Here is a 23141-nt window from a genome sequence, read left to right as displayed (position 1 = left end):
CGTTTGGTCGCCGGGTTCGCTCGCTGTCAAATTATGACAGAGTTTACAGTTGATATTTTGATATTAGATATTTAGATATTAAACTCACTCTCTCTCTCTCTCTCATGATTATAATTTTGAGAGCTGGTTTCAAAAATAACAACCCGGCGACCAAACGTCCGTTCTACCAAACGTCCGGTCGACCAAACGTCCGTTCTACCAAACGTCCGGTCGACCAAACGTCCGGTCGACCAAACGTCCGGTCGACCAAACGTCCGGTCGACCAAACGTCCGGTCGACCAAACGTCCGGGGACCAAACGTCCGGGGACCAAACGTCTTTCGACGAAATGTCCGAGTACCGTTTCAACCAGCCTACCTGACATGTTTTTGGTGTATGGAAGCAAACCAAAGTACCCGGATAAAACCCATGAAGGCTCGATGAGAAATGCAAACTCAACACAGGAAGGTTGGAACACACCGGGGATCTAACCCTCAAACTCAGAAATGTGAGGCGGACACGTTAACCACTCTTCCACCTACACTTCATAATATAAATATAAACTAACAGCAGAATGACAGCATTCTACATGAGCCGGCAACTCGGAAAGAGGACAGTTTAAACTGCATTATCAGCATTTATACTCTAAAACTCTCTTGTGTTATCAGTCTAAAACCAATATAAGCATGAACATGTCTTATCTTAACAACAAGGCAATGAAAGACAGATTAATAAAGACATCGCAGAGCTTCCATTAACATGGATAACATGGCGTGTGTGTTACCCAAAAGGCTAATTGAGTTTTGGAACCTCAGTAGAAGGTTTTAATTCAACTGATTTATTGTTTTTGTTTCCAATTTTAAACCGTTTAATATGTTTGCTCAGTGTATTAGCATTTAAAAAGAAAAAAAATGCAAAGTCAAGCAAAAACTAATGTATTAAGAATTTTTTGCTTCCAGTAACCTATGTATGACTTTACACCTACTTGGTACATCATGATACCTATGAGATCACAGAATTGGAAAATTTGCTGTTTATGCCTTATACATATTCAGGTATGATAATATAGAGGGTTTAATAGGGTTTTGATCCTACAGGGAGTGTTGCACAGATGGACACACTAGCAATTTGTGTGTGTGTGTGTGTAGAGGGTGGCCAGAGTTCAAGAATATGCAGTATGTGATCTTTAGCATAAAAGTTCAGATACTAGTTTAACTTTGAATATTCGCAGGTGATCTTCTTTCACAAAAGCAAAAAGTTTGTTCACGTGTATTTCCATCTGGTGTCAGCAGTACTCTCTAATGATGAGACAGGAAAAACACCATCTGGCCTGAAAATGATTTGATGCATGCACAAAGACTAAATAAATAAACTAAATAAACTTCATTTCATGGCAGAAGCATGAAAAGACCTTCCATCTTTCCCGACTAAAATGGTCTCAGGTTAACTATGCTGGTAGGGATGGCGTTCCTATCAGTGTGTGCTTTGACATTCAAATTAAGTGCTAATTATATTATCTCTCATCCAATTTGTAAAATATTTTATCATTGTCAGTGTAGCTGGTATTTACGCAGTGAATCCTATTGACAGGGCGTTCGTGCGTTCTTGAAGAGCATATATTTTTCAGCATCGCCACGTTAATTTTACATACTCCTTGATATTCATTAGAACAGGGGTCGGGAACCTTTTTGAAATAGAGAGCCATAAACAATTCTTATTTTCTAATGTTATTGCTAAAGAGCCATTCTCAGAATTTAAAAGTAAAAATATATGAAAATGTGCATTTTTTTCTGTCATTTCACCACTTTTTAATCACAAAAAGTCTCTGATTTATTTTGACAACATTTTTATGCTTTTGCTAATTAATCAGTATCAATGAGATGATGCATGCAGAAAATAGTAATGAAAAACAAAATTATGATTAAAGTGGTGCTAGAGCTAGTCTCAACGCCACAGTGTCGACGTGACGCTCCTATTGGTGCGTTCGGGACTCGGCTCTCTCACTAGGGATTTACATATTTTACCTCACAGGTTAGTGGAGAGCCATATGCACAGATGGAAAGAGCCACATATGGCTCCCGAGCCATAGGTTCCCTACCCCTGCATTAGAATGTCATTTTAGTGCCATATTGGTTACAACACTAGTCGCAACAACTTCACTTCTACACTTCATTTGGCGCCTTAAAAGCCTAAAGCTTCTAGTTCACAATGCAGCATTTTAATCCAAGGACATGTGATTCCAGTATCAATCACAAATTCACACCGAACGGAGATGTGTTACTATAGCGGCGACGCTGTTTTATCCAATAAAGTTGTTCAGGGTCATTTGACAGAAAGGCGGTCCTGGGGACACAAACTGTCATGTATCGTAAATGATGCCACAGTCAGTGTTCCCTCTGCTGACCTTGCACGGTGGATGCACCCAGAGAAAGAGAGTGAAAATCACAATCTACTGCACTACACTGCAGTGCATCAAAGTGCAATATGTTATAACGCAGGGCGCCGTGTTGCATTCGTCTGAACTGTCAGGTTTGATAATATCTGCTGTCAAAATTCGAGGGTTGACTTAATGATAGTGTTCTTGTCTTAACAACATCATTTTATTATAAACCTTGTACCGTGAAATAATTAAATGTTGCTACTGCAGTGTTATGTACAGTTGTTATAATAATGTTCTGTATAGTATTGGATCCTGCAAGTAACTCAAAACAGTTCGATGCATTTATTGGGAATGTCACGATTCCCTTCCATCCCAGCCAAAAACATTTTTCTTAAGGTTCTAATCAGGAAAGTTATACTCCAGATAATATACTTTCTCAAAGCATACAGAAATATAAACATAATATTATGTTTTTTGGTTAGTTACTGATTTTTTTGGACTAAGTTGAAATAGCCAAATAATACACAATGAAAAGAGAGCACTGGAGTATAAGTCATATTTTTGGAGGGCAATTTTTATATCATATAAGAGACCAAGAACAAACATTCGTTAAAGTACCAACAGTAAAATGGAGAACAACCGAATTTGTTAACAAAACACTTTTTCCCCCCAGATAACCGTAGCCTAAAAAAAAACAACAGGCTGAACGAGGTCAGAGATAAAAGAAAAGAAAAGAAAGGAATAAAAAAACATAAGTCACAATTTAGTATTAGTTACCGGCCCCACAAACATTTGAAAATATACAACTTATTGTTTGGAAAATACGGGAACAGGTTTTGACAGATATTTACTTGAGAACAATAATAGAATTAATGTAGTATCAACGTAAAGAAATAGGGGGAAAAAAACGTTCCCAGGTGTCCATATCGTTTCGATCTAGATCAAGGGTGTCAGACTCGGGTTGGTTCGCGGGCTGCTTTAACGTCAACTTGATTTCACAATTTTAGATATAATATTTAGATTTGTTTTAATAAATGGATTAAAAGAACTGGATTAAAAGCCCTGAATATTCAGTTTTTTATAGTTCTAAAACAATGTTTATTTTAGCTTTTTTTAAAATATATTTTTAGATTTTACAAAATGTTTTTTGAACTAAAAACACAGAAAAAATTTGATAAAAATTACAATTATTGATTTAAAAGGGGGAAAAACAGGAAATTTAATATACATCTATACTCTTCATTTTAATTTGATCCTAAAACAGAAAGTCGGCACTCATGATTTACTTTCCCGGGCCACACAAAATGATGCGGCGGGCCAGATTTGGCCCCCGAGCCGCCACTTTGACACATGTGATCTAGACGGTGTTTTGGGGACCTGAAACACTTGACGCTCCACACTCTAAACGGCTAAAAAATGCATAACTGAGCCTTGGTGGCATCTGTCTCTCTGGTTGCCAGATTTGAAAAATTGCCTCCAGCCCAATCGCACTGTGAACCCCATCCACTTTGTCAAAAAAATAAATAAATTACAACCCCCCTCCAAAATATGATGCTTAAAGTAGCGGCATTTTTTTCAACCCGTCCAATGCTCTTCTTTCTTGTTGTGACAATTGACAACACTCTCCTGTACTCCAAAACGCAATTAGAAAGGTTACAAGCAGGAATCACGTTTTGAAGGTGATGACACTGGGCATGCATATTCATTCATTTTCTGAACTGCTTATTCTGGATGCTGGAGCCTATCCCATCTGATTTCGGGTCGGAGGCAGGGACAACACCCTGAATCGGTGGCCAGCCAATCGCAGGGCACGAGGAGACGGAAAACCATTCATACTCACACTCATACCTACGGGCAATTTGATACACGGTCGATTGGTCGTCGGTCATTTGGTCGCTGATCTTTTGGTCGCCGGTCTTTTGGTCACCCGGAAGGTAAGTGATAATTACCATTTAAATTGTTGCTCAAATTCCCTAAATACAAACTGCGAATTACTTTTTAGTCATACTTAATGCCCTAGTAATTATTAGGCTAAAGAAAAGCTCCAAATTTCCCGGACTTTTATTGTTTTTTGTTGGAGAACTTGTTAAGACCCTGACTGACATAGCTTCTTAAAGGGACAACGCATGTACATACAAACTCTTATACACTCACACGTCGGCTCAGTGAAACTGCTCATGGCCATTGTTGGCTTTTATTGATGCGTAGACCGTGTTGTTTTACCTTGTTTTGTCGCCGGTCTTTTGGTCGTCGGTCTTTTGGTTGCCCGTTGTCGCGGTCGGGGCGAACAAAAGACCGCGACCAAAAGACCGCGACCAAAAGACCACAACCAAAAGACCGGCGACCAAAAGATGGCGACCAAAAGACCGGCGACCAATCAATCGCACACGGGGCAATTTAGAGTGTCCAACCAGCCTACAATGCATGTTTTTAGAAAGTGGGAGGAAACCGGAGTACCTGGAGAAAACCCACACAGGCATGCATCAGCAAATTGGAATTTAACGTGCTATCCTCATTTGAGGACACCCTGTATTTATTTTCTTCCTTGATTTAAATAAGTTTTCCTATTTTGATGCAAATGCTCTTAAAACGTTACAAAAGATTAAAGTTCCTCTACTGAGACCTCTTGGTGTCATACAAAGTGTGCATTCTTGACACTTTGGATCGTCTCAAGAGTTCTTTTTTGAATAATCTCCATTTATCTATCGTCTTCAACTATAATAATTGGATACGTTTCCTCACTATACACAAGAGTGGAATCCAAGCAAGTGTTACTCCTCGATGCATGTTTGGCTTCAAAGCAATTCTAGACCCTTGACTCGGCTTTCAGCACCGACACGACATGGTGGTGCCTGTTGCCATGGAAACAGGCATTCAAGGTCTAAAACGCACTCGATTGTCCCACTCTCATTGCTTGTCTGTCACTTTCTCTCTGCTGCTCTACTCATCGTTCTCGCAACTTCTCTCTCTCTCTTTCTCTGTCTCTCTCTCTCTCTCTCTCTCTCTCTCTCTCTCCCACTCTCTCTTGCTCTCTCTTGCTCTCTCTCTCTCTCTCTCTCTCTCTCTCTCTGTGTGTGTGTGTCTCTCTCTCTCTCTCTGTCTCTGTCTCTCTCTCTCTCTCTCTCTCTCTCTCTCTCTCCCTCTCTGTCTCTCTCCCTCTCTGTTTCTCTCTCTCTCTGTCTCTCTCTCTGTCTGTCTCTCTCTATCTCTTTCTCTCTCTCTCTCCCTCTCTCTCTTTTACTTATTTCTTTTCTCATTCACTTACATCATGCCACCTATCCAAAACGTCCCTGTGCTTGCTCACTATGTCGATTCATTCAGTCTGTTTTTATACACTCCCTCTTTAAATTCATTCACGTCACACAAGCGCCCATCTGTCTCTCCCCTTTCATCGCTCAGCGCTTGCCACATCATCTTTGTCTCTTTCCCTTCATTCATTTTGCTTACCTGAGCTTCATATCTTGATCTTTGGATTTCTATCTTAGATCTTCTGTTCACCTATAGCTCACTTTCTTCTCTCTAATGTATTTTTATACTTTGTTGCCACATAGACCCTATTGACAAACATTTTGTGACACAGTTGAATTGATTTACAATTTTTCAGACAATGCCTCAGTTATTTTCAGAATGCTTTGTAAAGCTATGCTCTCTACAAATAATATTCAAATTTTCTTTTGTCACACTTTGTCACTTTTCTACACAGCTTTTCTACAACTACTTTGACCAATACGGACAGTATTGAAAATTCAAAGAACGCTGACTCTATTTTAATTTTTAAGTTTCAATTTACCAACAGTAAGTGATGAGTTGAAATTTCCCTTAAATCTCACCTTTCCAAAGCTGCCCTTTCCCAGTACCATGAGGAAGTTGAAGTCAGACAGTTTCATGCGATCTTGGTTGCCATTGGAATCAAAGCGAGCAGCATTGGCAGATTTGCCTTCGGTATTCTTGCTTGGACCAATTTTAGCCCTCTGAAAAAGTATGACAGAAAAATGTATGAGCATGTTTTGGAACAACGTCGCGACATTTAAAGAGAGTCCAGTAAGTAAGAGGGTAAGCATAACTCATCAAAATATTATTTGGATGGCGTAGTAGTTATAACAGCTTATAACAGCTCTTTGACAATATTTACTGGAGGATGGAAAAACTTCTGTTTGGAGGAAAGATGTAATTAACTCTGGTAATGTTATTAAAATACAGGATAAAAGATAGACTTTTAAAAACTTTTTGCCTCTTAATAAAAAAGGACAAGTGCAAAGAACATTTGAAACCAGTTTTCCAGTTGTGCTGGTACTTAATCTCTGTCGTGCATGAAAAAAAATCATTCATTCATCTTCTGAACCACTTTATCCTCATTAGGGTCGCGGGGGTGCTGGAGCCTGAATCGGTGGCCAGCCACAGGGCACAAGGAGACGGACAACCATGCAGACTCACACCCATACTTAGGGGCAATTTAGAATGTCCAATCAGCCTACCATGCATGATTTTGGGATGTGGGAGGAAACCGGAGTACCCGATGAAAACCTGGGGGGAACACGCCAACTACATACAGGTGGACCGACCTGGATTTCAACCCAGGACCCCAGAGCTGTGAGGCCGACATGCTAACCACTAAGATGCCGGGCCTGCATAAAAAAATACTAATAAATATGTCTGTCTTGCCCTTCTGTTCATTCATGACAACATTTGCTTCCCTTGTTTTTCCTCTTGCCTTCTACAACCATTACTTAGAGATACTTGGTCAATCTGTCTCAACAATTCTTATTCATTATACAGTGCTCCATCCTCAATCTCCATATATTGGACTTGAATCATTATCTACTCTATCCATTATTAGATTAAATGTTCTAACTGTCGCTGTCCTTGAATGGACTCTGCCTTGACCTTGTCACAATCAATCGCGAGATCTTCCAACTTAGAAAAGATATGAATCCCATTTTAGTTTGTATGGCCACTCTTCTGTTTTAACAAAGATACTAGACTCGAACAAAAGATGCCTACACACTCAAAAAATAAAGGTGCTGGATGAGTACAACACCCTCTATCTTAACCTAAATTGCTGATCCATACCGATTTTTTCACTTCTTCTAGGCTGGACAGTTTTAAGTCATTTTTGTGCTGCACCTCAAAAAGTGATGTCTGCTTGTTCTTACAGATACTTCTAGGGTATTTAATGGAGTAAAGGTTTAATCAGTTTTGGATTGATTGGATAACTTTATTCGTCCCATATTCGGGAAATTTTGTTGTCAGAGTAGCAAGAGGGTGAGGATGCAGAAATAGGAAAGGCATTTTAGACATAAATAGATAGGTAATACGTGAGTTAATAAATAAATAAATGAATAAATATATAAATAAATAAGCGTGTTGCTGAAGTATATATATATATATATATATATATATATATATATATATATATATATATATATATATATATATGTGTGTGTATATATATACACACATACATATACACATACGTGTACATACACCTATACATATACATATATAAGCACATATATACATACATACACAGATGTACATGCATGGATACGGTAGGTATCACACCCTAACACATTATCAAGCATCAGAAAAATATGTTAGAAATTGATTCTATTAAAAAAAAGACTTTGGTAACACTGTTTTGAATGCTTCTTATGACAACGTCATTGAAGTGTCATAACTATGACGACATGGCAGCTGTCATTAACATAAGTGAATGTTTATGACAGATATCATTAAGTATCGTAACGTTAACAGTTCCAAAGCATAACTACAATGCCAATGTTGCATCAAAAGTGACATAAGTTCTTGAAAGACACTTAATCACATCTGTCACAAGCATTCTTTTGTATTCCTGACAGGTGCCAATTCATTGTGACTGCCTTATGACACTATCATAAGAAGCATTCAAATAAAAAACAGTCTTCTCACATAACAAACAACATTACAGCAAGATAAATCAAAATAATATCATAAAAAAATGTAGTGTCTGAAATAGCTTTGGATGCTTTACTGTCATTTATAGTGAGACTAAATGAAAGTGACTTTGGACTTGAAACCCAAGTTTATCTATTTAATTACATCCATTAATGCAAAACACTAACCATCAAATTTTCTCTAGGAAATATATTGAGAATGAAAACAAGCTATGCTCAATGACATTATTTAAAAATGTTCCTATCACTATTATTATAGACTAATAACAGCTCTTGCATTAAATCTCAGTCAGTTGTTGATGAGTGTACATAAAGAAATGACCAAGATAAGTTACAGCGCTTTACTCATATTAGTTCAAAAATGAGCATGCAAATTGAAAAATGATAGGATAATAGCAAACTGCAACCATCCACTTTTCTCTGTGTTTATCAAAGTGTGACCATGATCTTTAGGAAAAGGAGTGAAAGAAAAACAGATAAAGAGACAGAAACGCACAGGAGGTGAAATAGGACGAAAGTGATAAGCAAAAGAGTGAGAGGGAAAGCATAATGAGGACAGGGAACATAAGGAGAATTAGTGAGAAATAGAAATACATTGAGTAGACAGAATGTCCAAACAATACAAAGTTGTGATTTTGCAGAACTCTCATGAAGAAAAAAAATGAAATGCAAAATACTAAAATGGCCTCTAATTGATATTTTCCACATCACATAGCAAACACTGTCTGATCCATAATCGAACAGACTTAGAATACACCAGAAATGTATTGATATGATATATCCTCCTAACTTTCAGGAAAAAAATGTTGTCCAATCACATGTATTTTGAAATTATCCAATCTATGTGAAGTAAATAGAATACTGCAAAACAAATTTGGTATCATTGGAAAGCTCTGAATGTCCTCTACAGAGCACAAATTAATCCAATTTGAAGCACTGGGTGGGAGATATTTAGGTTTACAAATGTCCTCTACAGAGGACAGAATTTTAACTACTGGTAGTCAGGAGGATATGATATGATATGATTAAATATATTATATGATATGTGATATGATGTAATATGACATGTGATATATGATGTGATATGACATTTGATATATGATGTGATAAGACATGTGATATGACATGTGATAAGACATGAGATATGACATGTAATATGACATGTGATAATACATGTGATATGACATGACATGAGATGATGTGATATGACATGTGATAAGACATGTGATATGACATGTGATATGACATGACATGAGATGTGATATATGATATAGTATATATATATATATATATATTTATATATATATGTATATATACGTGTATATATATAAATACATATATATATGTATATATGTATGTATGTATGTATGTATGTATATATATACACATATATATGTATGTAAATATACATATATATATTTATATATATACATATATATGTATATATATACATACATACATATATATGTGTGTATATATATACACACATACATACATACATATATATACATACACTATATCATATATATATATATATATATATATATATATATATTTAGGGTTTCCCTATTCAATATTGATGGTGGTATCTGGGTGTTCCACCAGAATTAATTGCATCCAAATATGAAATGAAATTCCACATGCATCAATTATGATCATTTCTGTGATGCAATGCACACTGTGGACCACTCGAGTGTGTGGCATGCAATGAGCTGATTCAGTGATATATCAGTCAGATAAAGTTATTAGCCAAGCTTGCATGCTGGATTATTCTGAAATAATAATTAAGGGAATGTGTGCATGTCTGTGTATGAGTTGGTGAGTGTATTTGCGTGTGTATGCGTGAAAGAATCCCCAAATATGGAATGGCGAGGAGCATAAATAATTTCATTTTAGATGTTGGATTTGCCATCGCTTGTTTGGCTAATGCAAAATGGCAAGGGAAATTCTAATACAGGACACAGTTTGTATAGCCTTGGGGTCTACACACACTACATTATACAAATAATGTATAAAAACAAAAATTAGGTCACAGTAGGCAGTCTTCTTAACCCATTAATGGAACTCTGTTTAACTAATTAGAAACCATAGATTCATTCGCCCCCCCCAGTCAAAATGAATTGGACATCTACTGCTGTTAGGGGCAGCCATTGAGGTAACATTGAAAGTATTCAGGGGGCAAACTTCCTGGAAGACTTCCTGTGTGTGGTTCCAGTTTTTGTCCAACTTTACGTCTTTTGAGTCTGTATCCGTTTTTGCTACCGCAACCAAAATGGCGCCGTTCAAGTGGCAGCCGGTGGCGGTAGCTCCGTCCACTCTTGCTTGTTTCGTGTTTTTGCTGCTTTACTGTCTTAAAGATTTGATTCTTAATGATCCCATTTACTTTGATTTGCTTTGTACTTTGTGCTTTGCTTTGTTGTACTGTCTAACTTATAACTCTGCCTTTTCTTGCTACTGGCACAATGAGATTTCCCGAATATGGGATGAATAAAGTTATCCAATCCAATCCAAAATATTGGTGTAGTGGAAAATTTTGGTCAAAACCTGTTGGTTACTTTATCAGATAATGAAATCTTTTTTTTAAACAATTTATCGATTCTGGTCAGGAACATATTGAGAACCTATTGGGCTACAAGGTATCACATTATTTGACCATGTTGATATATTTTCACAATCCTTTTCCCAATACATTTTTACCCAGGAGCAAGTAAGGGTTAATTGTCAGCTGTATGGGTGTAAGCTCCAGACGGTATTTTTTGGGGGGGTTCAACCACAAAACTCAGTGTGCAGCGGGCCTGAGGCTGGAACAGTTGGAACTGCATTTTATGTCTTTGCTGTTCCCAAGGAAGCATCGATCTCGTGCAGGCATTCAAAGACTGGGCAGACTGCAGTCTGGCATGATCCTTTTACTGTGCGATGAACACACTTCACAGCAACGACATGACGTTTATCAGTCAGTGTCAGCAAGGTTGTGAGCAGGAAGACGAAGCAACAGTAGTTTTGTGCCAAATGTGTTGATAAGAGAGCCTTGTGATCACACTCGCACGTACACACACATTGATACACACACACAAACACACCCCTGCAGTGTGCCAGACTGGATGGTAAGTGCATGCCTGCCAACTGCTAACAGCTCTCCTAGAGAGTGTAACACACACACACAGAGCTATAGTAAACACACACACCTCAAATTTCTGCCGTAGCTCCTCATTGCCCTCCTCCCCCTCCGGCGGAACGGGAACATTGAAGTACTCGCCTTCTTCCTGGGAGAGCATCTTAAACCTGAGGACAGAGCATATTTCCACTTAAATCAATTCCCAATTAGTTTATATAATTTGGACAATAAGTGCCGCCATTAGCCGAGGCTGCCGACAGTTAGTACGCCAATTTAAAGTGTGAGAGAATGATCGGCTCATTATTTAGCAATTCCCTCTCGTTCATGGTAATCTTGGAAAGCCTGACAGAGGTGTCAAGACGTTTCTCATCTCATATAATCGATAGAAGAGAATTTCACGTTTAGTCCATTACTAATGCCACATTTGACTCATAGAAATTGCCGCATAACGTCTAAATTCAAAGTCAATTACACTATAGAGGCTTTCAATGCAATGACCTTAGCTGTTGTAATGTAATTTTAATAGATTCCTTGAATTATTTACACTTTTCACTTTCATCTGCAGATAGAAAGTCAGTCTTTTTGTTCTTTTTAGTATAACTTAGGTGTCAGAAAGTCCCTACAATGACCTAGGGCTGTGTGATATGGAGAAAAATCTATCACGATAAGGATCATTTAATATCACTATCAATTGGCTACGATATAATACCTTTATAATTATTTGGTGAAATATTATACAACAAATATGACTGCTTTTTTTACCACTCATTTTTGAATTGACATTAAAGTGAATTGCCACACATTTTAAATGCATCAAGTAGTATCTGCAACCGCCAGTGTAAACAGAAGCAGTACTATATATTTTTTTATTCAAATGTAAAAAAAACTATCTACTAAAACTTGTCATTTGAGGTTTAGACTTTTAAGACTGATTCATATTAAATTAGCATTAATAATATATTAATGATGAATAATTTTGGAATCAATTGTGTGGTCTGTTTTCTGTAGATTTTTTCTGTTGCTAATTTTCATTTTCTTGCATGCAAACCTATCGTAAAGGGGAGCCAATTGTCTATTGAGTCGTGATAGGTATATATTGAAGCCCATTGGTGGTATTACTATGGAATATAGAATCCCAAAATGCAGTCGGTACAAACTGAGTGGCATCTGTTTGTTCAAAACGTATATTGCAGGTCTTTTAGTCTATTTATGGTAAAGATAGTTATGACAATAGACCTGTAAATTGTCAGTAGAATGCTTTATATTGTTTTGGCGATAGATTTAGGCAAATCGAACATCACTACAATGAGCTAGAAGAGTTAACAAAAACATTTTACTGTGATTGACTATTGGAAACTTTATTTAAATCCACCAAAGGTTATTGAGTTGGATCGCATTTAGTTTGTAAAAACAAGTCATGACTTGCCTGTTTTGGGTCAATTTTTAATGCAGTGTGGGAATTGGAATGGTAAGTGTGAATTTGTGATTTTTACAAATAATAAGAATACACATTTAAAAAAAATGTAAGTACTAATAAAGAATAGAAAATTGCAATGAAAGTTCTTACAGAAATGCTAAAAAGCCAATCCAAGGTTCAGCTCTTTAACCCCATAAAATATATTATAATTATTACTCATTATATCATAACAAAATTATAGAGCCCCACAATTATTATTATTATTTAGTTAGTATTTTAAATAAAACCATAATAACTATAGCAATTATAACTAAAAATGTGTTTTCCATTTTTATTAATTTTACGTATTTATTTTAAAAATGTTTTTATGATACTTTAATTTGAGGATTTTACATTTTTTATTACATTTATTGAATACTTTTTCTATATTTATTCATTTACTCGTTTCTAGCTACTTATCTTCACAAGGGTCGCGGGGGGAGCTGGAGCCTATCCCAGCTAACTACAGACCCCAGGCAGGGGAGATCCTGAATCGGTGGCCAGCCAATCGCAGGCTGGGGCTGGCAGAGATCGAATAATCATTATCATTGGCAGTGAACTAAAATCACTAAAAGCTAGTCATCCCAGTTGAAATGGTTTTGAGGTCTTTCACTGTCAGAAGCAGTGAATGAGCCAATACTATTTCTATGTATTCTTCCATTGCTTCATGAATTGGTTAAATATAAATTCAGTCATCAAAAGGTTAAAAAAATAACAATAAAATTAAAAAAGCTCGCATCAACCTAGTATTAGAAACATACAATCCTATAGAGGATAAAGAGATAAAGCGATTTTTAGCTTGCTATAGCAGATGTCATGTCATTGAAAACCGCCTACAGCCTTTCTACAGCACCCATTTACCTCAAATGCTGGCATCTCATTAAAAGCTTTGACAGTAGTGTCAGCAGAAAGGAGTGATGAAAGAGGGAAAGATATACAAGAATTGTGTAGAGTGGACAAGGAGGAGAGAAAACAACTGATAACGTGGCAGGGGGAAGACTTTGGCATTCGGTGTCATCACAGTAAAAACAGCCCAAACCAAACCCAAGTAGTTCTCCGACAGTGCACTAATGAACAAGGTCACCTTCACGCTCCCTACTCCTCCTCCATCTCACCATCCGTCCACTCCTAGCTTTTGCAGCTCTGAGATGCCAAAGGACAGTGATCCCATGAAGTCATTGCGGCTAGTCAGGTCCCAATCCCAAGCCTCTACGGAAAGACGACGGTCCTTATCACACTCCTTCAGGTGGCTGGAAGAGAAACAATGTCTATCAGACAGGGATCAAGGGCACTCCCCTCTAATTTAATGGCCCGATCTAACTATGACACTGATATTTGCCAAGACATAGTTCACAATAAGCATTTGTGACTTTGTGCGTATCAAAAGTATCAGAACTGAAATGTTTACCAGGAAATTATATCTGATTGCAAAAGTATCAAAATTGAAATGTACCAGGAATTTATATGTGATTACAAAAGTATCGAAACTGAAATGGTGTACCAGGAAATTATATCTGATTGCAAAAGTATCGATACTTAGGTTTTTGTTTCTGCGCAATCAATCACAATTGAGCAGAAATTTGTTGTCAATTTCATTTTCTGCTACTCTTGATACTAATGGAATATTTACATTAAAACATTTTGAGGCCGCCTCGTGGTGTAGAAGTTCACTCGACTGAGTTTAGTGCGGGCAGGCGTGGGCTCGATTCCCGCTGGTGGCGGTATGATTGAGAGTGGAGAGGTTCGTTTGTCTTTCTCTGGGCCTACGATTGACTAGCGACCAGTCTAGGGTGTAGTCTGCCTTTTGCCCGAAGACAGCTGGGTTAGGCTCCAGCAACCCCCGCAACTCTTTCGAGGATGGGTGGTATGGAAGATGAATGAATATTTTTGCATTTTTCTAGCACTCTCAAATAGAGGTATAGTACTTTTTGAACCTATTTAAAGAATTTTAGTTTTCGTTCGTGTTTAAAAGGCAGTTATGCATGATGAGACCTCAGCATATCTCGTAAGGTGTCAGCGTAACTCAGATGAACTCAATTTGGGCTCATAAAAGGAGCAAATTCAAAGACTTAACAAGTTTAAGGTAGGAGATGAAAAGATTCACAAGAATATATGGTAAGTAACTTACATTTAAAAGTATCCTTTTTGTTTTTCCATTATTTATCGCTTAGGAAGGACACAATCGGATTTATTTTTTATTTTTTTAAGTATAACAAAATGCCTATTTCTATATTTCCTGGCTTGGCACTTTCACCGGATTCAGGTGATGCCCAGTCGAGTATTATATATTACCTATTCACACCAATTTGTGCGGGATTATTAGTACGTGATCAATTGAGGATTTATAATATTTATGGGGGACAATGGAAATCTTAAAACTGTGGGAATATCCATCCATTTTACTTTATTGGTGCGAATGAAATGAATAAGTGGGCCCTGTTATCCATCAAAGAAAACAGAAGATAAGAATGTGGCGTGCGGTTGACTGATATTGCAGGTAATGCAGGCCGTAACCCACCTACCATGGTTACGCTATTAAAGCAGAAGGAAGCATTAAAAGTGACAAATCCTTGGAATGGCCAATCTGTATTGAACGATGAGATGGAGAGAAGGTTAGTCCTTTGGAGTACTATTTAATGCTAAGTTTTGTATTCATAATTTGAAGTTGTTTAGAAGTGTGTTTATGTGCATGTGTTCGTGTGGTAACGCTATCTTCCTCCTTACTGTTCTATACTACTACATGAATATAACATGTTTTGCATGTTTGTTTTACATTTTAATACATTAATAAATAATTGTCTTACCATTTTCTTTCATTTCTCTGTTTCTCACATTGTTCATACCAAAGTGGGACACTTTACTCATTTCTAAAGGGTTTAGTTGGCAGTTTTTTTGACGACCGTCGCACGAATGACAGAATTTACATATAAAGTACCCACTGCTCTACTTACGAAAAATCCAAATCACGAGAAACTTTCTGGAACCAATTAATTTTGGAAGTAGAGTTACGACTTTATCTGTAGTAAAATTTTGTGATTTTCCGAACAATTTCATTACTTCTCAACAAATGACGACCATAGATAACAGAATGTTGTTATTTGTAAGGAGGTTCATATACTAGTGGAGATGTGTTGTCATCTTGCCTAGATGTCTTTTTTGTTTCTTTTGATAATATCATTATACATCTTGGTATATTTTTTTGCTTTGTGCTACTAAAATAAATATATAAATAAAATAATACACCTGCAAAACCCAATCTTATTCACTGATCCTCATAAAATTATGTGATTGGGCTCAAGTTCCAATCATGTGATTGGATCGGGGACGTCCCTACTTTTGTTTGTTAATAAGTGTACGTGTGCAATTGTCCCATTCACTACATGCTTATTATAAACTACAAAAGCCAACTAAAATATACAACAATGTCCATGATGTTTAAATGCTGATAACTAAAGAAGGAAAAAAAGAGTAGTTTGATGAAAGATGGAAATTGAATCTTTCTTTTTATAAGTTGTTTTCCGCGACACTTGTGAAGATAAGTGGTCCAGAAAATGAATGAATGACAGTTCTGTGTTTAAATACAATATTCTATGGCGCATGAAAGATCAGTCAAAATCCTTGCAATTGGCAGTACAGAAGGGGATGTCTTCGGAAAAATAGCTGGGATTGAAAGAGTCGATGACAACACCAGAAACTATTTAACATATTTGGACCGTTTTGAAGTGCAAAGCTATTTTTTGTTCATTATCATTACTAAGACAGTGCTGCGTGGTTGGCTACAGGAGCATCACAGCCATGAAAATAGATAACAGGTTATGGAACGGGTCAGCTCGAAAACCCTAAAAAGGACTAAACAAAGAGAGACTGGCATTTCAAAAGGAACTACAGAGTTTGACAATGCGTCAAGCGGTCATGTCAACAAGTAGATATGCTGGCTGGTTGTCATGTTTGATTACATTAGTCCTGTCTGATGTAATTTCCATCGTTTTGCGAAATACACTTATTAGTAGGGTTGGGAACCTCTGGGTACTGTGCTGGTATGGTACGATTTGCAGTACAAGTCTCACAATAAAGATTATCTTACAACATACAAAAATTATCAATACATGTTCTATATATATATTTGATTCAACTATTACAAAAAAACAAGCTGTTTGTAAATGAAAAAATAAACAGTTCTGTTTTGCAGCGTCACAGACAATCTGTCAGAAACATTTGTCTTCCTCACAGACTATGTCCTAGTCACTAGGAGAATATTTGAGTGCACCATTTTTGTAAATAAATACAGAAATACTCTAGATATACTACTTTTATTGTAAACAAATGAGTTTCTACCTTAGATGATAGATGCCCAAATCATTAAAACCTGCAGGACTGACTTTAAATGGTCTCGTTTACGTGCCATTGATGGTGGTGGATGTGTAGTTTGTTTTGCCAAGGATGGGTGAATCAATGAATATTTATATCTTCATTCCTTCCCAGTCAAAATGATTTGGATGTGTAGTGCAGGGTACTCGGACGTTTCGTCGAAAGACGTTTGGTCCCCGGACGTTTGGTCCCCGGACGTTCGGTCGACCGGACGTTTGGTAGAACGGACGTTTGGTAGAACGGACGTTTGGTAGAACGGACGTTTGGTTGCTGGGTTGTTACTGTTGAAACCAGCTCTCAAAATTATAATCAGGAGAGAGAGAGAGAGAGTTTAATATCTAAATATCTAATATCAAAATATCAACAGTAAACTCTCTGTCATAATTTGGCAGCGAGCGAACCCGGCGACCAAATGTCCGTTCTACCAAATGTCTGTTCTACCAAACGTCCGTTCTAACAAACGTCCGTTCTACCAAACGTCCGTTCTAACAAACGTCCGTTCTACCAAACGTCCGTTCTACCAAACGTCTTTCAACGAAACGTCCTGTCACGGTAGTGCAGTCAAAATGGCCAATGAGTTAACAGACACTATTCTAATGGAAAATGTTGGTCTGGTGGAAGACTTCGGTAGCAACCTGTTGGTTCTTTTATTAAACTTAGATGTTTAAAACGATACATACATTCTTGACAGGAGCATATTGATATCCTATTTATACAAAGTAACTACGTGGAACGTAGAGTAGGAGCCAAATGGAGGGAAGCAATCAAGGGACGAGTGCGTGGAGGGCTCTAACAAAATTTTTAATGACTGAAGCCAGAGGGAATTCAGGAAAATAACAAGGACTTGGGAACAAATAACAAAACCAAACCTAACGTGGAAGACATGAGGAAGCGAGGAACTTGAAACATGGCATGGCAACTTAGCACGACGCCAGCAAAGCAGACGATCCGACAAGGACTCACCAACACACAGAGTTTAAATAGACAGACAGGGGTTGATTACAAAACACACACACCTGATCATACGAAGGAAGGGAAACCATGAGGGAGATAATAGACAAAACGCATACAATAATCACATTGACAGCACACACAAGGGGAACGCACACACATCCATCCCAAAACCCCAACTACACATTGCAGTAACACGATATTTCACTATATCTATTAGGTACCATTTCCTAAAATGTACAATATGACCATGAAAAAGATTATTTATCATTTTTTCCTATGAGATTTCTTTTCTGTTCAACGATTGTCATTCCAAAGATGGAGCATTCTATACTTTTGAAAGCATTTAAGCAATAAACGGTGTGATTAAATGTTGTAAATACTTTTTATCCCATTTATGCAAAATACTGCTCCAACATATGCCCCCAAATGATTCATAATTCAAGCCTGTCTTCTTCCACAAGAGCGGCGATGCTGGTTTATTAAGTATACAACTGGATTCAACGGCAGGAAACAACCCCGAAAGCGAGGTTTTATGAATATAAGACACCAGATGTTGTTATCTGAGTGCCAGCGGTTACATACACTTGGAAAGCGGCGCGTAATGTGATGCTTTTAAAAGACCATGGTGAGCGAGCGAGCGACTAAATGAGGAATACAAGATGAAAGAGGAGGGAACTGATCATATTTGGACAGACTGATGGGGGCAGATGAGAAGAAAGGGAGAGAGGGAAAAGCAGTCCTAATTAATAGATAAAATAAAATATGATCAATGGTGGTGTAAAAAAAGAAAAGAGCCTCACAATTTAAAGGTCTCATTCCAGACAGGGTTGAGACAGCATTTAATGGTTTTGGTCTTCTGTTTACTTTCACTGCGAGGGTCAGGGATCAGTTTGAGCTTCACGTACGGATCTGACAGACCGTTGGGATCCATTGGGACGAGATTCCTGGCCTCTTTGACTGTAAGGAAGAGGAGAAAGAAATTGAGGGATGTACAGAACAGGCACATGAAAATATCAAGAAATCATCCAGTGCTATGAATTTAAATAAGCATACCACCAATGTTCCCTCTAAACTGCGTGCGTGCGCAATTGCGCACTACTCTCATCTTCTCTGCGCACAGCAAATCATATGGAGCGCACACAAAAAATCCCATTTTTTTATTTTTTATTTTTTTATTTATTTATTTTAGCTGTGAGGCCGACGCACGAACCACTCATCCGCCGGGCCGCACATTCATAGATATTAATCATTACATTTTATTATTACTAAATCATTTATTTGTAGTAGACATGCACCTGCTTATGGCAGGTGTGATACTGGTGTGTGCCCATAGCGAGCAATGATGATGTTGCTCACACCAGTACTCAGTGTGCTCTTATTTGGGTCTTTTGCCGGGAAAACGCACCTTATGGAGAAGCACTACCAATTTCGTCATACGCAGTTTCTGGATATGACGACAATTAGGCTTTTCATCGAGTCAATGATGATGACAAAGCCTATGTCCGATTATTATTATTACAGCGTCCTCAGTGATAGCCAACGGTTTAAAATATCGAAGACGAGATACGAATTGACCACAATTTAAAAGAAGTGATCACAATTCCTCAATTAAATATTTTATTCTGTGATCTGACATAATTTATCAGAGTGAGCTGGAGGGTTTTATCTTTATTGCACCTTTCATACATGAATTAAAATTACCACTTGCACCATTTGGCCACACAGAAGAGACAACCCATAAAGCTGAACTATAGAGCTTCACTTGTCTCTCTGAGCTGTATGTAAACTTGCCAAAGGCAATGTTAAAATGGAAATTTTGGGAGCTATTCTTTCTCTATGCAAATCAGGATGGAGACGTTACATGCTTTCACATATCGCCTAAAACAAAACATGAAAGGGAACGGTTTCATGATGGATGTTGGATTAAACACTGAGAGGCTAACCACAACACAAACCTGAAAGCCAGCATGAAACCCTCAACGGAGTAGGCCAATAAATATTAGATGATGCCTGTTAAAGTGACCAGCAAATGCTGGCTATAAAGAGGGTAGCATGCCAACAAGCCTCATAGGACTCTTAAAGTAAATAGACTTGTGTACGTCTTTACCTGTTATTTTAATGGTTGTATTGTGAATGTGATTCCCCATAAAGTATACAGTTAGTAAACTAACATGTATTTAATTGAAGTTTAATTTAGATAAGCAAGTAGCACTAGTATGAGTAGTATACACTTTCTTTGAGTGTAATTGATGAACCTCTTTCCACTAAGTGAAGTGTAATCTTGGGATATTATTGAAAAACTTGTCAAACTATCCCCAATAAATAAATTATAATGACAACCTTTTTGACAGAGGCATAAAAAAATCATATTTTCAAATGTTATTTTTGAGAGCCATACTCAGAATTTAAAAGCAAACATATATAAAAATGTGGGCATTTTTAATAGTAATTTCACCACTTTTAAAGTACAACAAGTTTCGGAATTCTTTTGACAACATTTTTATGCTGTTGCTAATCAATGAGTATCATTGAGACTATGCATGCAGAAGATTCATTCATTGTCTGGGGGTGCTGGAGGCTACCCCAGCTGCCTCTGGGCCAGAGGTGGGGAACACCCAGCCAGCCAATAGCAGGGCACAAGCAGACAGACAACCATTCACACTCACACCCATATCCATACATATGGATCCCGAGCCATTGGCAGCTTTAAATGAATAACCAGCATCAGTATTGGCTGTTCAAAGTATACAGGACTTTATATCTAGTAAATAAGAATTTGGACTTGGGCAGTAATAATAAAAATAAATACATTTTAAATCACCATTTTTAAAATTTTATTTTATTTTTATTTATTTATTTTTTAAAACCCGATTTTGATCCTCTGAAAATGGATTTTATTCATTTTAGCAGCTCTATACAGCATCAAAATGATTTTTAATAACGTTTCCGGTCATGGAGCAGTTGGTAGCTCAAGTTGTGCTGGGACCAAAGGTTTAGGGCACCTGTGTCAAAGTGGCGGCCCGGGGGCCAAATCTGGCCCGCCACATCATTTTGTGTGGCCCGGGAAAGTAAATCATGAGTGCCGACTTTCTGTTTTAGGATCAAATAAAATGAAGAGTATAGATGTATATTCAATTTCCTGATTTTCCCCCTTTTAAATCAATAATTGTAATTTTTTAATCATTTTTTTCTGTGTTTTTAGTTCAAAAATCATTTTGTAAAATCTAAAAAAGCTAAAATAAACATTGTTTTAGATCTATAAAAAACGGAATATTCAGGGCTTTTAATCCAGTTCTTTTAATCCATTTAAAAAAAAATCTAAATATTATATCTAAAATGGTCCGGCCCACGTGAAATCAAGTTGATGTTAAAGCAGCCCGCGAACCAACCCGAGTCTGACACCCTTGGTTTAGGGGTTCAAGTCCATGACTGCCCACTGTTGAAGTCCCCTTGGGCAAGGCAGCGGCCCGCCGGTGAGTTGGCAGTGACTTGCTTGGCAGCAAATTGCATGTCAGTAGTACCATTGGTGTGTATAGGTGAATGGATGCTAATGTAAAGTGCTTGGGGCATGGTAAAAATGTGTAGATAAATGCGCTATTTACCATTTTTAACAATGATATCAGCATTCATGTTTTTATCTTAACTTGGTCGTAATTTTTGGGAATGTTGAGCTGCTCTGCACCATACTGAAAGAAATGATAACCTATTTTTTTGTAAAAGCATATTGTCTAAGGAGGAGCAGTCATTCAATTTTGCAGTGTACATTATATTGTTCCTGGCATATGCACTGTGTTCAAAATAGCATTAAACATATGCCTATGGGCCTGTGAGGTATGCGAGTGTCATGTCTGCAGTACTAAATAAGAATAACCTCCAAAGCCCCAATTTAAAGTCTGAATTTCCCTTGCTGGTCACTGCGTCCTTGAGCCAAACGCTTGACTGCCCTCTATCTCTCTGAATGCTGTTTTGCCACTAACGCTTAACTCTAATCTCCCCGAGAGGCAAACGACTGACCTAAAAGTGATCAATAAAGTGTTACTTTGCACTCATGTCTGCTGCTTTGATTTGAGCTCCATGGCACTAATGCATTTCTTGGTATAGCAGTCGTCTCTAGTAGTCTACAATGTTTGGATGCTCAGCCATTTGTAGTGCTTTTGATACTGATTATCAGGCATTCTACACTGCAATGATGATGGGAGCAGCGTGTGCGTACTTAGTGACCCCTGCGGACGAGTATAAAAATTGCACCAAAATGCCGCAAACTAGGGAAAGGGTTCATTCACCTTCTCCGAATTGGTATCATAAAATTGTGCCGTTATCCCAAACTGTTTATTTTTTTCATTTTTAGTATTGCTCTGGGATGCATTGTTTGCATTGTTAGTAATTTACACTGAGATTTTAAGGTCAAGCCTTTAATACTTTAACCATAGCTGGATTCGGGCACCCTTATGGTCTGATTTTGATCTCGTTAAGTTAACCACGATAATTTACTCTCTCGTGGTGCTCAGAAGAACACAAATTTTCCTACGATGAATTCTGTATGACTTCCACTATGATGCAGTGCAATGCATATGACAGCCACAAAAATAAATAGTCTATTTCTATAACCATCACCTCACAATCATGTTAAGTAAAGCAGTAAAAAAGAAAAAAAAAGGTCCTATTCATACGTTTTATTATTTTTACTTCAACAATAAGCCTCTGCTGCCACCCAGAGGTTTTGTCCGAGTTCAAAGTTTTCATAACAATGTTGATTTACTTTTGAAGTCTTTTTTTAAAATAGTAATGTTCCAATAAATTATTTTTGAATACGAATCCAAGTCATCTGATTTTGATAATCTGCCTATACAGAGCATCAATCCAATACCTGGGAAATCCATTACTGAGTGTATCTAAGAGACCAACCCAAACCCCTAATTGGAACAGATCTATCCCAACCATATAGCCATATAAAGCA

General features: G+C 37.4%; 1 protein-coding gene across 4 annotated transcripts in view; it reads right to left on the bottom strand.

The window, feature by feature from the left end:
- Positions 1-23141, bottom strand: part of prkcbb (protein kinase C, beta b) — a 107209-nt gene that overhangs the window by 39463 nt on the left and 44605 nt on the right. For all 4 annotated transcript variants that reach the window (XM_077618360.1, XM_077618359.1, XM_077618361.1 and 1 more), the window contains 4 exons: positions 18985-19141; positions 13978-14112; positions 11477-11573; positions 6189-6329 (listed from right to left, as the gene is read on the bottom strand). In XM_077618360.1, coding sequence (XP_077474486.1) covers positions 6189-6329; positions 11477-11573; positions 13978-14112; positions 18985-19141 — 530 coding nt within the window. The remainder of the gene's footprint in view (positions 1-6188; positions 6330-11476; positions 11574-13977; positions 14113-18984; positions 19142-23141) is intronic.

This window comes from Stigmatopora argus, chromosome 14, assembly GCF_051989625.1.
Source record: "Stigmatopora argus isolate UIUO_Sarg chromosome 14, RoL_Sarg_1.0, whole genome shotgun sequence".
NCBI lineage: Eukaryota > Metazoa > Chordata > Actinopteri > Syngnathiformes > Syngnathidae > Stigmatopora > Stigmatopora argus.
Note: the sequence above shows the minus strand (reverse complement) of the source record. Positions and strands in the feature narration are given on the sequence as shown.